Genomic DNA, 18090 nt, shown 5'->3' with positions numbered 1-18090 from the left:
TGCAAGTAGTGTCAAGGCTAACAAACATGAGTAGTTTGGGGACATACAGTTTGTATTTAAAAAATGTACATTAATAAGAAATTTCTCTCTGTGATTATGAAATCACCCAATAGATGATGAGAATTAACTCATTTGGAAACGAATCCTCCTGTAAGTAAGTTCTAAAGACTCAATATCTAGAATAGTAAACAGGCTGAAACCAGAGCAAAAACCTTTCACTTTCAGAGTGCTTGAGTTAGGTTTACAAAAAATATTATATCAACATCACCATAATTTTTATCCTAATAGTTTACATTTTAGGGGAGCAAAAAACAAAATTGGTATTTTCAGAAATGATGCTCAACATTTAATTTTTATCTTACAGAAGACCACAAGAATCTTTAACAATATGTCCTGTGATGTACAGAAAGTAAGATAATATTATATTCATGGCTGGGTTAAAATTTTGAAGTGTCTAACCTTGTTTAGAATTTTATAAATTTCATACAATTAACAGCTAAGCCTATATTTGTGCCTTCCTTTGTCTCTGTCATTTCACTATTTTTTTTTAAAGAAGAGTCAATGTTCAAATTTAAAGAGCAAGGCAAAACTTTTCTACTTCATGGTAATTTAATTCATGTAAAAGCCTTGGTACAACCTCTATTAATTTGACCTCTTATTCTATGCAAAGTACTTTGTGTTGATTGACAGATCAATGCCTTTCTGAGTCATATTTGCCTCATGAAGGTTTTTATTTATTTTTATTTGTGTGTTTATTTGTTTGTTTGTTGTTGTTTTGGTTTAGTTTTTTCTTAGCATCACCTTACCTAGAAAGACCTCTATTTATTTAGGAAAAAAAAACATAAACAACATAATGCACCTCCCAAAGGTGGACATAAAGAATGACTTACATGGTGAAAACATCCAGTGTGTCTCCAGCAGTCCTTGCCATCTCAAAGTAGGTCTGTAGAATGTTGACTGTTCCAGAAAGGGCTTCATGACCACAGCCACAGAACAGGGCAACGCCTGCATACAGCAGGATGGTTGCAATCAGAGAAGCATAGGGAATACCTCCCAGGCATTTAATGCAGCACTCGAAACACCCTGTAGAAGATTAAGAGAAAAAAGTAGGAAAATTCATGTTATTTATTCATCTTGGTAGAATGTTTCTATGACCTCAACCGTATAGGAGATAGTCTTAGTATTGATAGATGATCCTAGGACAACCATATTAAATCAAGCCCTGGAGAGTCCTAGAAAGAATGAGGATGAAGTCCATTCTTACAGTCCACTCTCCATCATCAAGTGGATACTGCCAAGGCTTGTGATTCCATCTTCTACCCTAGTCCAACCACAGCTCTTCTTTTCTAACCATACTCATTATAAACCATCATACAAGCATACATATCATTCTGCTTTGAATTGACTAGTCTTGTATTTCATGGTTTTTTTCATTTTACTTAAGTAATATCTTTTTCTTTGAACTATCTATCCAATGTTCAGATCATTATTTGAAACCAGTAGTACTCTTCAAATACCTGAGTTTTGACCTACAGAATCCAAAAGTAGAGAAGAAAAAAAACAGGCAGTATTAGAATACATTCCAAATATTAAAGGAATTAAGATGAGTTCTGAGTTCATATATGTGTGTTCCTTACACAGTGACTCATAATGAAAAATCTACTTGTAGGTTTTGGTTGAAAATAAAAGAAAAAGATCTGGATACAGTTAAAAGCAGAGAACAGGAGGAGTATAATATTGATCCCATTACTGTGATTTTTAACAGCTTTAATCTTTTGATATTATAATAAATGGGGAAAATAAGAGGATGACCTTATATTGTTTTTGTAATGATTAAATGAAACAATATATAAAATAATCCCTGTATGACAAAGAACTCCATAAATGTAAGCTGCTGCCATTAGACATAATTCAACTTGAGGATGGCATTGATACTTCAGCATGAAATTCATTTGCTCCATATATACTTTATATACTTGGCCTGAAGATAATTGCATAATATTTTTAGTATGTCTACATTCTAATTATGTCCTGTCATATGAGGTTAGTTCTTAGACCTTCTACTGGTAGCACTGTATCAGGGCTAAACAAGTTACATATTTGTGAAGAGTTTGTCTTTCATATTATAGTACTTTTTGGTTATAGATCCTTTATCTTTTTTAATCTTAATCTTTATGTTTCATATGCAATAACATATGAAACAGGAGATTCAAAGGTTCCTTGTGAAGTGACTTTATGTTTGGAAAATGATCTAATGCATTATTTTGATAAAGCTCATTAAACAGGCTTAGAGAATCATAACCCATAAGATTTCCTTCAGAAAAAAATTTAAACAGGAGTCCAACTACCTCTCCAATTTGGTTTCTCTTTCTTGTGAAGCAAAAATTACTTCCTGAACATGTATCTTACACACACACACACACACACACACACACACATAAAGAAAGAGAGAGACAGAGACAGAGAGACAGAGACAGAGAGAGAGAGAGAGAGAGGGAGAACGAGCAAAACAAATATAGGGAAATAGAAAAGGTTAGAACAGCTTGAAGCTTCATATAGTAGAAAAAATTCACCAACAGATGGCTGAGACCAGTGTGTGTAGTATCTGAATGTCATTGAGCCCTGTTTTGGTTAGAGATTAACAGGGTGACAGGAAAAAAAAACTAGACTATTTTCTTTCAATATCCTATCCTTTCCATCTGAGTAATTAAAATTAAAGTGGAAAATAAGTAAAATTCGTACTAACAAGAGGAAAGACCTCTTAGTGTTCACCAAATGGCTGCGTTGACTTTGAATCCTAGTTTTGTGGTTCTGTTTTTTGTCTGTTTGTTTTGTTTTGTTTTGTTTTGTTTCTTATTCTCAAAGCATTTGATAGTCATGGAAGGATTCTACTGAAGACTATAATGTCAAAACTAAACGTTAATGCTCAACATGATCACCTGCTTATAAGTTCAAAGACAAAGAGAAGGCAATAAATATTGAATGCTATCCCCCTTGCTTTATCCTAGAGCATATAGTTTTTTACAGGAGAATAAAATAGGAAACCAGGTATCTAAATCTCAAGAACAGACAAAATAAAAACATAAAAATTATTACAAAAATGGTCACTTAGGACTTCTGGTTAACTTTATTCCCAATGTAGAGCTAGTTTGCATTGAGCTCATCTTTATCCTACTGTGCTGTGTATGGGCAATATTAGTTTCTGTGCCAGGTTTCATCTCCCCAAGAAGAAATGTGCTCATAAACCAGAACATCAACTGCAAATTTAACTTGCTAGTATCCTCTAAATTTAGAAACATATAAGATAAATTCCACATTTAAAGAAAACCAAAGTTGATGACTCTGAGTTAATACACATGTCAAAATCAGTTCAGTGTCCAAAGACACCAAAATATATCCTTATTCCATGTTTAAGCATTGCCATATAAATTACTCAGAATTATGTTACCTTTGCTGACAAATACAAGTTCCTGTAAATTTCCATTTCTGTATGATAGAAATATTCAGGGTAGAAAATTTTAAGTGTTCACCCTCTGCAAAACTTTTGTTCAAATTTAACTCCTAAAGTGTCTCATTGGGGACATATTGAGCTTGTAAAGGACTACATCCTCATCAAACTCATTCTTCCTAGGAGTCCAGGCGGAGTTGCCTACTGCATTTAAAGAAGTCTCTTTGAGCTCCCATATGGAGAAGCTGCACATCATTTCAGCATTCTCTCCAGCTGCCAGAATCCCACATAGTTGCTGGCAGGGGAGCTTCTTTCCACCCACAGTGAGAAACAGCCTTGGCAGATCAGTAGCATCACCATGGTAACTGTGCCTCTGGGCCAGGATGCACTCCCAATAATCACTGTTGAAGGCTGAGGATTCTGCTGTCCCCCATCATCATGCTTTTACTGAACCTAAAGTGCGAAAACACTCTATTAAATGAATATTAATGAAGTATAGTAAGTGGGGTTCTGACACTGCAGGGAATAGATTTCTTGAGAAAAATCTCTATAAAAACAATAATGATCACTTTGTATATTTTTCAACATTATGTTTTACGAGAATCAGGCCTTTTAATTCTCAAATAAAGCTAAGGTTAAAATATAATAGAGAATTGGCATGCTATATCTGTGTGTGCACACAAAAGCATTTATTACATTCAGTTTCTGGATATAGCATCTCAAGTAAAATAATGCTATATAGTCAGATTTAAGATGAAGATAAAGATTAAAAAATCCAGGAATCTTTGTTTTCCACCCATCCTCAAAAACATTCACATTTTCCCCACTATTTAATGAGAATATAAAGTTAGAAAGTGGCTTCTTCCAGGGTAAAATTTGCAAAGGAATCAGAAACTCCCCAGATATGGTTGTTTTTAAAAGATGTATATTTATCTTTTCATACACTATACAATCAGTTTACCTCTATTTAAATATTGACAGTATCTGACTACAATTATTTCTCACACTGTACCAAAGTGTAAAAGAATAACTAAAGGAACAAGAAAGAAAAAAAAGGAAATAAGAGGAAGCTAGACAACAGAAAAGCAAGATCAACAAAGTAAGGATAATCACACACTAAAAATTTACTCATTGATAATTTTTTCCAGTATCCTTTATTGAGGAGATGTTTCTTTCTGTATTAAAAATCCCTACCTTAGCCATTATCCTGTAGGCAGAGAGGCATTTGGTATAAGAGCTATCTATTCTCCATTACATACTCTCTCCCTGTCCCTGTCCCTCTCCTCTCTCCCTCTCCCTCTTCTCTCTCCTTCTCCCTTTTCTCTCTCCCTCTTCTTCTTTCTCTCCTCTTTCCCTCTCCATCTCCTTTTTTCCCTCTCTCTCTCCCTGCTTCTTTCTCCTCTCTCTATTCTCTCACTCTCCCTCCTTCCCTCCCCTCTCTCCTCTTCCTTTCCTATCTCCTCTCCTTTTCCTCTCCTCTCCCCATCCTTTCCTCTCCTCTCCCTGTCCTTTCCTCTTCTCTCCCTCTCCTCTTCTATCCCTCATCCTCTCTCTCAGTTAATACCACCTCCCATCACATCTCAATCATACCATACATGATCACATCTCGTCAATTATCTATCACTTGATGTCTTCATTTATGGTAGAGGAAATTACCTCCACAGCCTGCCATTACCATTTACCATTCACTTACTTTGTCCTGTACACTTTAGAGATTCCACATAGCAGCTCAGTAGATTTTGACTGAGATTTTCATGTTTATTTCAGAATGATAAACTTTAAATTATTTTCTAGATCCTGAGAATAACTTTGTAATGTTTTCCTATTTTGTTTATAACCATGTCATCTATGAATATTCTAAGTGCTATCTCTGCCTTTTCAACACTAGTACATTCTCATTTACAGTTTTTGTTGTCTTACTGATAAGTAAAATGAATGAAATGTAGAGATAAAGGTATCATTTTGTCTTTTTAAGGGAAAAACATTTTATTATTAACTTAATGTTGGCTTCTTTATCCAAATGGATCTCTTTTGTTTTGAATTCTAAAACACACTTTTATATCCCATGTAAGTTCAATTTATGCTACTTTTCTATTGCTAGCCATGTCAATATTTTCCTTATTTTTTTTTACTTTATTTTTACTTGACTTTACTATTTTATTTCAAAAAACACTAGTGATTCTAATTTTTAATATAGCTAATATTTTTACCTTACCATAATATTTATTGAACACTTTTTTATTAGTCCACTAAGTATATAATGATTTAATCCTCATAGAGATGATTTAATTCTCATAGAGATGCCAGAGATGGTGCTAGTTGCTAGAGATGTGGAAATTAACAAAATCAACATTAAAGAGGTAGAAGATAGATAATGAACACATTGTTAAAATAGTGTTTATGAGTATTTATTTATGAAAAGTGTGAAGACATTTTGAGTAAAGAAGAGATACCAGAAATATTAAAATATAGATGTCAGATTTTGATAAGGAGGTCAGGAAATGAGTAAATGAGGTAGCATCTACAAAATATCTAAACGATGTGAAGGTATGTTAAATAAAATATCATAACAGAACTCCTCTCTTTAATGGAAGACTAAATGGCAAAGAAAATAGTTATACCAAGGTAAAACACAAAGACAAAGATGGAAATTGGAGAAAAAGCAATATAGGAGATTTAAGGAAGAAGCAGCATCCATTACCAAGTACGAGATGAGTCCATAACCAGGGTAAAACAGAGGTCGGAATGTTATAGAGTAGTTAATAGGAAACAGTTGCCTAGAAGTTGAGAGGATAAGCTTCCAGCCACCCAGGGACCACTAAGTTGCCTTTTGATGATTGCCTGCCCAGTGGCCTAAAGCTCATTCACTAATGCTGCAGGGCAGTATGCTAAAACCTAGAAGCCCCCCGAGGCCTGATGCTGGATTATGTAGCTCCAAAGATTCTTCAAATTTCAAAAGGAAAACCCTAGAAATCAATTTGGGTATTAGACAAAATTCAGTAATCAATGGTGGTCTTAGTATCATCTTCAGAAGTGGGAAGTGAAAGATTTATCGACTAAAGTTAAAATATTAATAAACATTTTATATCCTTCACCACTTTTAAAACTGTCACCTCAGTTTCCAATTTAGCCTTTGCATTTTAATAGAATAGAGCCCGGGTGATTTTCTCCTATCATATTATAGATAGAAATACATCCCCTGGTGGGACTGAGAGAACCATGACAGGAATTCACAGGGTTAAGCTCTTCCGTATGCTCACAGCTTTTGCATATCTGGCCTAATATCAGGAACACTGAATCACTATTCGAATCGTAAATGAAAGTTTCCTTGCGTGTCTGTTAGTTTTATATTCTTTTAATGTACAATTGATTAAAATGATTATTATTTGGATGCTACTTGTTCCTACATGTTAATGAACTAAAAATTTAAACATTTAATACTGTTTACAAAAAATATAATATCAAAATACATGTTATTTAGTATATCTCATGATCACAATATTATCTAGTAAATCAGAATCACTGACATTAGGCTGAAAATGTAGAAAGTATCCAAATATTAGTAGATATATTTAGCTACTTATAAAGTAGAAGATAATTGAAATATGAACAATAATAGTCCAAAATTAAATATATGAAAATATTTACAGTAAACAATGCCTATCAAATATTTTATTGATTGATAGCATGAATGTCTTTAATGACTGTAATTAAGACAGTAATCAAGAATACATTATAAACAATATGAACAGTATACTAGATTATAACTCAAATAATTAAAAATTCAAAAATATTGTCTTTATTAACATTATTTTAAATATTTCTTGCTTTAAATCATGTACAGAAGTCAGCTTGTTATAAAATTTGTGGCTTGCCATAAGGTTACGATCATAACCTTAGCACAACTGAAGTCACAACAGAAATACAGTTAGGTCCTTTGAACCCAGCCAGTAGGCAATAACACCTACCAAAACAAGAACAAAAACCTAATCCACAAAGTACATAGTTCTAGAAAAGTCTCAGAATGTTCTAACTTTGCTTTTGGCTTCTTTAGTTCTGCCTTCAGCTAACTGTTCTTGCTAACTAAAGTGTGTCAACTCAGGTTTTGTGTTTCAGGTGGGCTTAAAAGCCCACAATAAAAAAGAAAGGCTCAGGGCTACACTGGGGTCCAAAATCCCAATAGTAGTCACTGGCTGCCTAATAAAGACTCACTTGGTTTATACCTGTGTACTAGGTAGTAGTCTTCTCTGGTGGATATTTTACAATGCCATATTTTAACATGCCATTGCCAAAATAGTATACTACAATGATGGAAAAGCTATGACCTTAAATATTTTAGTCATTGCTACAATATCGTACTTAAACCACTTTCTTATTAAAAGGAAAAAAAAAAACAAGTTAAAAGAATTTTCCATATTGGGAGGTATTCTTTTGTCCTCTTACCTTTATAGTTAATTAACAACATCACCAGATATATCCTAACTAAAGACCCCAGATTCCCATCATTGGGGACTCAACACTTTCATTGTCTTTTAGCAGATGCTGATGTACAGAATCATGATGTTTTAAGACCTATCTGTAAGCTATGGGACATAAATAATATAGTGATTAAACAAGTATCACTATGAGAAATTATGACAAGTAGCTGATTAGAATGTATATCGCACAACTAACCATACCACTGAATTTTGTGTGAACACCTGTCACAGAAACATGGTCAAGACTATCACTGCATTGACTGATGTCATCTCTCAGCCCCTTATGAACCATATTACAGATAAATGATTATTGAGAGTAGATCCTACTGAAATGTATTTGAAAGGCTGTCTACTGTGAGTCTTTTCAGAAAGCATTTCATTTTTAACTTGCAATACTTATTAGCATTTAAGATACAGACTGTTAGAATTATATTGCAAATTACAGAACATTCTGTACTGGTCAACATGACTTAGCAAAAAGAATGTTTTGATTAATTAGCTTGTTTCCCCGAGGCAGAAAGCTAATTGCTTCATTAATGATTAGAACCATATACTTCTAGCTGTGATAAATAATCCCACAGGGTAGAGGAACAGTCGGAGGGAGACATGTTTCAAATATGGAAAAATAACAACAAAACAAAACTTTTAGGAGGAAAATGTTTGAGGCATATTAAGTCTGGTCTGATTTCCAAACAAGCTTACTTCCATGGTATTTGGAGATCCAGTCAAAGTTCTCACCTAATCTTGCAATATATTCAATCTCGATATAAACCACCTAAATTGAATGGCTTGCTCCCTCACGACCTTTAGAGGTTTGCTCAAAACATTGATCATTCATTTATTTGTTCACTCATGTACTTGTGCATTTGCTTGTTGGTTGCAATTTCAACTACCTAACAAATTCTCTTAAATTTAGCTAAAAATAACAATTTACTGTTGTCCCATAATTTGATGAGTTTACTGAACTCTACAGGGCAGCGCTCTTTGCATGTACTTGTGACTAGGGGATGTTCAGACCTGAGTCATTTGAATGAACTAGGTTAAACTGACTGTGCATAAAAATCTTCACCACAAGCAGGGAACCTGAGCTAGCATGTGTGGCAAGTCTGAGGTTTATAGGAGAAAAAAATCAGAGATATTTTTTATCCATCAGTACTTAAACCTGTTTTGAAACATTCGCTTTCAAAATTCTACTTCAACAATTATACCACAGTGAGGATTTTTCTGTATGACTCTGAACAAAACTCAAAATAAAATACAAAAATAATGAAATACACACCAAGACAACAGAAGAGCACCTACGAAGTACCTTAAGACTTAGAATCATTAAATTCCTAATAAGAAAAATCTAACAAGAAAAGCAAAGAATATCTGCCTCTTAAGGTAACTAATTTTGGAAAATAGTTGGTTTGCATTTTTTAACCTTACCTAAAGGAATTAATTACCTGAAGTTATTTACTAGTATTCAATAAAACTTTTATGTGATTCTGTAAGCCATTAGTAAATATTGCTCCAGATTACTGTGGCACCTGGGGGTTGAGTCTCTTGGACTCAGATAACTATGCAGGAAATGGGTGTACTTTGCTTGATACCACAGGACAGCAATTCACTTACTGGAGGAACTAAAGCATTTTATGACACAAACATCTAGCAAAAGAACTTCTCTTCATTGGCAGGAAGGAGATTTCCCATGATCATAAAGTTTCTTAGTTACGAATAAAAGTTAAACTTTAAATATAGTTTTGTTCTATCGAATGATTACAAAGGGTGAGCCTTCATAGATTTATAAAATGTTTCTTTGAGTAAAATTTTATAATACAGTAGAGAAGTAGTGGATTTAAATTTCATTTTTAAATATTTACATATATATGATTAATTAACATAATTAAACATTATGCAAGTCTTTTAAAATGTATATTTCTCAAGGAAACTTAGAAAGTTAGCAGAACCCCTCAATAATGATTCTTGTGTACATCAAGATATGTTTTGGTAATACCTTGACTATATAATGAACCATATATATCATAAAACAAACTGTGTTGTATACATCACTCGGATACTATAACCAAAGTATTTCTAGTGTGGCAAGTATATGAATCTTTGTAAGAAGGTAAATACATTACTTGTAGTTCATATTATTAGCATAATTTTGTATTATATTTATTTATGTATTTAACTTATTTATTTTCTGTTTATTTGTGTTTGCATGTATATGTGTACATAAATGCCTTGGTGTATATGTGTGGAGATCAGAGAACAATTTCTAGAAGTGGGTTCTGTGCTTCCACCATGTGAGGCTGTGCATGAGGCTCAGCTACTCAGGTATGGCTAAGTATCTTCCTCTACCCTACGGTATCCCTTGGGTCCCATATGACTACTTTCAAATCATAAAATAAGATATATATATAAAAAAAACACTAATCCCAAGAGAATGTTTACATTCTTAAACCTAAAATGTTGTGAAAAATATATTGGTCATTGCTGAAGCCATATAATACAACAGAAATAATATATGTAGACCTAAGTATTTTTTTCTCAATATTTTCTCTAGGGTAATTTAAAATTTTTTTTAACTTTCACATTTACTCCAAATTTAAAAGATGATATCTTTCAAAAGTAGATAGGTAAAATTTTCTTTCAAAGTTATTACAATATATCAAAACTGGATACCAGACCAAAAAAATTTTTTATTTCTATTTTCAAGTACTCTTATATGGAAACATTGCTTCAAATACCTAGCAAACAAAAGAAATTTTGTAGATAATCTTTAATTATTTTGCTTTATGAAAATATTACGAGGATATTCAAAATGCGGGCATAATAATTGTTTCAGGACAATTAGTGTCCAATCGCCATAATAAGCTGAGAAGAAAGCTCTTTTTCTTTCTACTGACGCTTTTGCCTGTGAGAATCTGAAAATCATCTATGCCCCTTTGAAATCTGGCAGAGGCTGATGGTCGCCCTTCCAGGAAGAGAGGCTGCAGCAAACGCTCTCTTTTCTCTGCAATCAGAGCTTCGGATTGCATTTTATGTCAAAAGAATAAGATTTTTGTTCTCTCTCCTGAACAACTCCTTTCCTGTTACTTATTAAAAACACTATTTCCAGATGCCTTGTTCTTTAAAATTCATCTAATACATTATCTTTTTAATGGTTTGGAGCAAATATTGGTTTTTATCTGAGCCAAGCCTCAGACTGTCATTTTGTTGCTTCTATTACAATTTGAATGAGTACCGTGATCATGAAAGACAAACGCATGCTTTTTTATTACTGCAATTTCACCGCTAATTTATCCCATACCCCAAATGCTTGATGTCTTTTGCTTCTTTTGATCATATCCCATATGACCCTTAGACAGTGTGGGCTGAAAAGGAAAGGTTTAGAGAGATGGGAATCCTACGGAACCATCCTGTGAACCCGCCACTGCCAAGCCTGCCTGGTAGCTTTTTTTTTTTTATTCTGCTCACCATGGGGGCACATCTTTAAGAGAGCTCAGCCTATGGATGAAAACCGACTCTCCACATAAGTCTTTTTCTTTTGGAGTTACTAATCCCCAGAATTTCATGAATACACACAAAGCTTATTTTCAGCTCCTTCCAGCTACCTCTGGCAATGGCGAGGCAAAAACAAGAATTGCTGTAAGGCTGGCAAGAGACTGTCTATGGGATATGTGACAAAGCAAACATATTCAATAAGATATTCATTCCTTACACCGCTAACAGATAGAGCTTGGTTTGATTGATAGCTCTCGAGACCAGAGGCCATGTTTTGCACATCTTTGTGTATGCAATATTTCAAACAGTTTCGCTTAGGAACACAAGCACTGACTAACTCAAACCTAATGAGAGTGCCCAGCGTTTGTTTTCCTTCTCCTTTGGTTATTCTATTTTGTAGAAAGGAAGATCAACTTCACACACTAAAATGTGTGCTCATCAAGGTCAACATGTTAACTCACATTCTTAAGGGATTGATTTATATTGGAGTCAAAAAATGGAATTGAAACCTTAAAAGTATATTACACGTAAAATAGGCAATTGTTGCATTTGGCCCTGTTGTTGTCTAGCTAGACAGGGTGAAAGAAACCACAGAAAACAATAGGACTAGTCTACATTTCCTTTTCCCAACAACTAGCAGCCACTTAAATTTCTTTGGCATTTTCCCCCTATTTTAAAATTTTAAGAAGCAAAATTGAATTTACAAACACCATTGAAATGCTTTGAAAGACATGAAACTGGTTTTATTCTCTATATAGCTCTTGTTGAAAAAAAAAAAACCCGGAAAGTCTTGCAACAGACAATTCTTTTGTTTTTCAATTTTTCTCTTTAAATTATTTATTTTATTTTTTAAGATTAATTACATCATTTTCCCTTTCCATTTTTCCCTCCCAAAACTCCCTTATGGCCCTACCTGGGGTTTTTCAAATTTATGGCTTTCTTTTTTTTTTTATTTGTTCTTTGTAATTGCATTAATAGTTTCATTAATTAACTTCCTTAATTCTGTAAAAACATTAATTAATATATATAATTACTTGTAAATATATTTATAGGCAAATATACATATGTAAATACATATATGCATATGTAAAATATATGTAGATAAATATTACTTCTAAATGCATAAATAAAGCCTAGTTAGTCTGCATAATGTAACTTATATGTATGCTTTCAGGCTGACCATTTGGCAGTGGATGACTTCTTGCTGAGCTCTTCCCTGGGGAAGGCTATTATTTCTCCTGCTTGCAGCTTTCCTTAGCTGCTATTAGCATAGGGTTGAGGCCTCACTGTCTTTTGCCCAGACACATATCCATCCATCCATTTATCCATCCATCCATCCATCCATTTATCCATCCATCCATCCATCCAATCCATCCATCCATCCATCCTACATGCATGCATACATACATACATACATATATACACACACATGTATGATTCTTTTATTTTCACATACAAAGTTATAGGATTTTTCATATTTCACAACCCGAAAAGAATTAGGATAACCCAGGGGAAATATAGGATAGAAATAAATTGTTCCTTTCATGACTAGGAAGCATGCATCCCAAGAATATGGGTGCTCTGCATGGTTCAACTCAGAAAAACAATGAAAGCAAAAGATAGTGTCAGAATCTCTTCCTCTTCTATATCATGCTTCCATTCTAAGCCACTACTTAATAAACTTCAAAATGTAGCTGATTAAACAGAGATGTATTTACTTGAAACGTTCATAATGCTGATGCACTAAACAAAAAGAAAAAGACACGTCAGGGAGAGTTTGCTAGAATATTGTATTTGATCAAAATCTTAGAATTTGACCCTAACACTTGTTTTATTTTAATCATTTTAAAATTAAATAAAGATAAATATGAATTTCTATTAGTTAGCTGCAGGAAGTCCTATAATGAATTCTCTTCTGTAGTATATACATACTGTTCTTTTTTATATTTAAAGATAATTAACTATAAATGTTGAGTCTGATGATGAATAAAAAGAATATCACATGGAGCTGGATATTGGTCCTGGTATACTTGAAATTAACATATTGAAAACTAATATTATAAAGCTACTATTCATTATATGTGCTATTTAATCATGAGTAATGCACACCCACGACAGTAAACTTTAGCTAGATTGAGAGTCAGATGTCAGAAAGAAGCCTGGGCTGTGGGTGGGGTATTTACCATGATGCAGCTCACTATTTTTCACAAAGGTCAAATCTTTATGTGCCACTTTGGGAGCCTTGAGATATTCTTCCTCATTGCCTCTCTGATCTCGCTTCCTTCTCCTTTTATCAACTACAATGACATCTTTGCTGTACAGCCAACCCCCAACAGACATAGGAATTTTTACACATTGTCTGATCTGTTAACAGGCGTTCTTCCTGCATCTAACTAATTAACTAACTCTGACTTCTTACAAGAGCTTGTTAATATCTTGTCAAACATTCCATCTGTAAATTGAATCCTATTGTATTCAGACTGCCCTGCTCTGCTTGTTTTCCAATTCTACATTACAGCACTTTGTTTAAAGTGTTTAAATATAACACATTGTATTCTTTCAAAAAATGGTTTGTATATGGGTAGGTCTGAGTGTATATGTATATGTGCATATATATATGTGTGTGTGTGTGTGTGCGTGTGTATATAATATGTATACATATACACACCTGTGTGTGTATTCATGTGATATGTAGGTATACACACATTATATATACATATATGTATGTATGCATCTCATATTCAGATCCCTGAAACTAGAATTATGAAAGATTGTGAGATACTATGTAATGACTGGGAACAGAACTCATGTCATGTGCAAAAATAGTAAGTGTTCTTGACTGCTAAGATCTCTCCAGTCACAACACACCATATTAATGACACTCTGTCTTATTATTGTTTATATAATTATCCACTAACTCCATTGGATAATAAACTCCATTATTTCAGGAGGGAAGTATACAAAAAACTTGAAGAAATTAGTAGCAGAACTGGGTTGTATTTTTTATTTTGTTTGATGTTGTTGTTGGTTTTTGTTTTATTGTTTCTGTTTTTGCTTTTGCAGTAACTAGCAGAAATTTTAGGTTTTTAGTATCTTTTGATTTTGAATCTTTTACTATATATGAAACTACACATGAAAAATAGACAAATGGTGCTCAGTTAATACTTGCTGAATGTTATATGCCATTTATTTTCTAAGAAAACCTAAGCAAATTATTGACAATTAAGTTTTATAGTTCACAGTCAACAATGAAAATCAAAAAGTACCTGACTATGTCAAGTTTATGTAATATTTAGTGTTTGCATATTTTTGGTAATAACACATGTCTTGTTTTAAGCAATAAGAACTGTAATCCCCATATATTTATAGTAAAATTGAATTAAAATTTTAATTATGAAAAATATCATTAATCATAAAATAAATGATAGCTTCAAAATATGAGGTGTGACACATCCACAAAGAAAAGAAGGCAAAGGTGTTTTGATTCTATTTCAACAATATTATAAGAATTACCACAAAATTCCTGGAAAGTGAAGCTGCATCAATTACTGGACAGTATAACATTCACCAGAGTCAATATAGAAATATTCCATTTCTCAGTTTTTCAGTCTTGAAATTTAATTGATGTGGCTATGTATTTAATGCGGAGGAGTAAGAATAAAGTTTCTGTATGTTCATTCTCTCTTTGTAAAACATTTTCATAATAGGTTATAAGAATTAATGTATTTTTTACATAGGAAAAAAGTAAAGCTACTGCTTAAGGAGAATGGCTGACAGGGTGAAGTGGAAGCTAGGAATCTAGCTGTCAATCAAGATGTGTTAGAATAACCTTTTGTGTTAATGGGCAAGCCTCTGAACCTAACTGAACAGCTAATGATCCAAATGGACTGAAAAATATTTAAGTGCTTCTCTGCATGTATTTTTTTTATTTAAAAAAAAAGAGAGAGAGAACAGGGTTGAGTTTTCTGAAGGATGCAAAGTAAACCAAATTGAATTATGAAGCACACATTTGTAAATAGGGCAAGGGGGTAGAGATATGACCAGAAGTAGAACAAGCATCATATATATCACTACATTTTCGAATTATCTTTTGCTTTTGGGAGTCATTTAACCTAGTGCATGTTTGCCATTCATAAGGCTGTTCATACAGTTGGGTGGGAAAGAAGGTACTGAAGGAAAAGAGAACTCAGGTAAAAATAAAACGTAATATGATTATCAAGCATGTAAATTGTAAAACATTTACTGTGGAATCCTGAAGACACAGTCTAAATTAGGAGCAATAGAAGAAATATTGGGTGGACTTTTGAGAGAATAATGACAGGAAAAAAGACACAGTACAATATCAGGGTGAAATATCAAGGAATCAGGATAGATTTCCATGTTTTCCTTGTTGGTAAAAAGTGATAATCTGATCAAAAATAGAAACAGCATTAACACATTGTTGGAAATGTGGGAATTTTATCACTGTTCAATGTGTTTCCACCTCCTATCTCCTTACTCGTGTTCTCTTGTGTAAGATTTTAAGAATAAACTCTTGGTTTTGAATTTGGATCAGTTTTGTGATATATCAGTGTTCTGTCTGCTAAATATTAATCTATTAGTTGAATTAAAATGATCACACTGAGGGATGCCCCCACCCCATTCCTCGACCAACCCACACTTCAGGCCCATCAATCTCACTTTGCTCAGCTTTGGCAAGCACTGGAAATGTACTCAAGGATTTCGTTTCTAGAGTGCTGATAGAAAAAAAAATAAACAAAAAATCTAGAGGAAAAGGCATGTGTCAAAAATAAATACATTACAGTGATCATCAGTAATACAAAATCTTGCTCAGTGTATATCAAAGGCAGTGCTCTGGTTTCAGAACAAATTGATGAGATATAATGAATTTATCTAAATTTGTAGAATGAAAACATTGTTATGATTGTTGATGTTGACCATCAAGTTGAAACAGAACATTGAACCTCATGAACAGTTGTGAGAGGGAATGTGTATAGTCCACCTTCAGAAGAAAGACAGGGCATCAAGTGAGGGATGGGGTTACCATCCCACAGTCAAAAACTCTGACCCATAATTACTCTTGTCTGAAAGAACAGGAACAAAACTGGTGAAGAGCCTGAGGAAAAGGAGGTCTAGTGATAGGCTCAAATTGGGATCCAGCTCAAGGAGAGGTACAAAGACCTGATGCTATTACTGAGGCTGTGGTGTGCTCATAAAAAGGGACCTCATGACTGTCCTCCGAGTGACCCAACAAGGAACTGAAAGAGTTAGATGCAGATATTTACACTCAACAAATGGACAGAAGCTGCTGGCCCCTGTAGTTGAATAGGGAAAAGCTGGAAGAAGCTGAGGAGGAGGGCAACCCTGTGGGAGTACCAGCAGTCTCAACTAACCCGGACACCTGAGATCTCTCAGACACTGGGTCACCAACTAGGCAGCATACACCAGCTGATATGAGACCCCCAACACATATACAGCAGAGGACTGCCAGGTCTGGGTCTAGCCAAAGAAGATGCACCTAACCCTCAAGAGATGGAGTCCCCAGGGAGTGGGGAGGTCTTGTAGGGTAGGGGTAGGGGTGGGTCTGGGGACATCTTTTTGGAGACTGGTAGATGAGGTATGGGATATGGAACATTCAGAGGATAGACCAGGAGGGGGATAAAAATCTAGAGTGTAAAAAAAATTAAATAAATTTAAAGAAATAAAAGAAAAAGAAAAAATGTCTCTCATCACTTCTCATTCCAGTATTTCAAAAGTTTGATAGAATTTCCCAATACAGTGTTTGCTGAAACAAAGGAAAATAGCAGGCAGTGTTTTCAGTGATCATACCAGAAAGATAACGTGCTTGAAATCAGTGATGCATGCTGTCCAAGAGTTATTTACTTACAAGACTTGAGGTGCAAGTCTTAACTTAGTGGATAAAAATACAAAAAGAAAGTAACAAATTCCTCCTGCCTATTCTCGCTCACTATCCTTACCTCTTCACAGATACTCGAGAGAAGAGGACAATTTCTGGTTTTTTAAATTAAATACCTCACTTACCAGAGTATTGAAGTAATCTGTGGGGAAAATATTTAACAATGTAGTCTGGTTTTGTGGCTTCTTGTCTAAAAGCTAATTGATTAGAAAACCCAATTAGCCAGTTGTATAAGACCTCCTTATCAACAGTTTATTCATTTCTGTTAATGTTTTATAATATCTTCCAAATGCATTTTTAGAAAGCATCTAAAACAATTTCAAATAACTCATTTCTTAAGTATTTCTAATAATAAAACACATGTTCACTCATTCAATCTGCCATTGCTGTCAAAAGAAGATTATGGTATTAAATTCTGACTAAGTATTTAGAAATAGCCTTTGGTAGAATTATAAATAAAACATACAGACATATGCAAACATATTGAAATAATTTCCTTATAAAATCAGTTTCCTGTAAGAAATCAATTAAATTTCCCTTAAAAAATGTCAAATGATAGGTTTGCCAGACAAAGGTCGAAAGACCACTTGATTAGTCGTTAAGTTCTCTCATTGCTATTCCAGACAACAGGAACATGCAGCATAGTTTTAGAAAGAAAATAACCGCAGGTATCTCCAGCCCCAGGAGATCAGATACACTCTTCTGGCCTCCATGATAAGCAGCAAATACTCACAAAGACACACACACATATACAC

The 18090-nt window shown here is 33.9% G+C and overlaps 1 protein-coding gene across 2 annotated transcripts in view; it reads right to left on the bottom strand.

Moving 5' to 3' along the window:
* Positions 1–18090, bottom strand: part of Gpm6a (glycoprotein M6A) — a 258666-nt gene that overhangs the window by 18906 nt on the left and 221670 nt on the right. For both annotated transcript variants that reach the window (XM_031339836.1, XM_031339835.1), the window contains exon 2: positions 891–1083. In XM_031339836.1, coding sequence (XP_031195696.1) covers positions 891–1083 — 193 coding nt within the window. The remainder of the gene's footprint in view (positions 1–890; positions 1084–18090) is intronic.

Source organism: Mastomys coucha, unplaced genomic scaffold (assembly GCF_008632895.1).
Source record: "Mastomys coucha isolate ucsf_1 unplaced genomic scaffold, UCSF_Mcou_1 pScaffold22, whole genome shotgun sequence".
Taxonomy (NCBI): domain Eukaryota; kingdom Metazoa; phylum Chordata; class Mammalia; order Rodentia; family Muridae; genus Mastomys; species Mastomys coucha.
The sequence above is the reverse complement of the archived record's forward strand: the minus strand, read 5'-3'. Positions and strand labels throughout refer to the sequence as shown.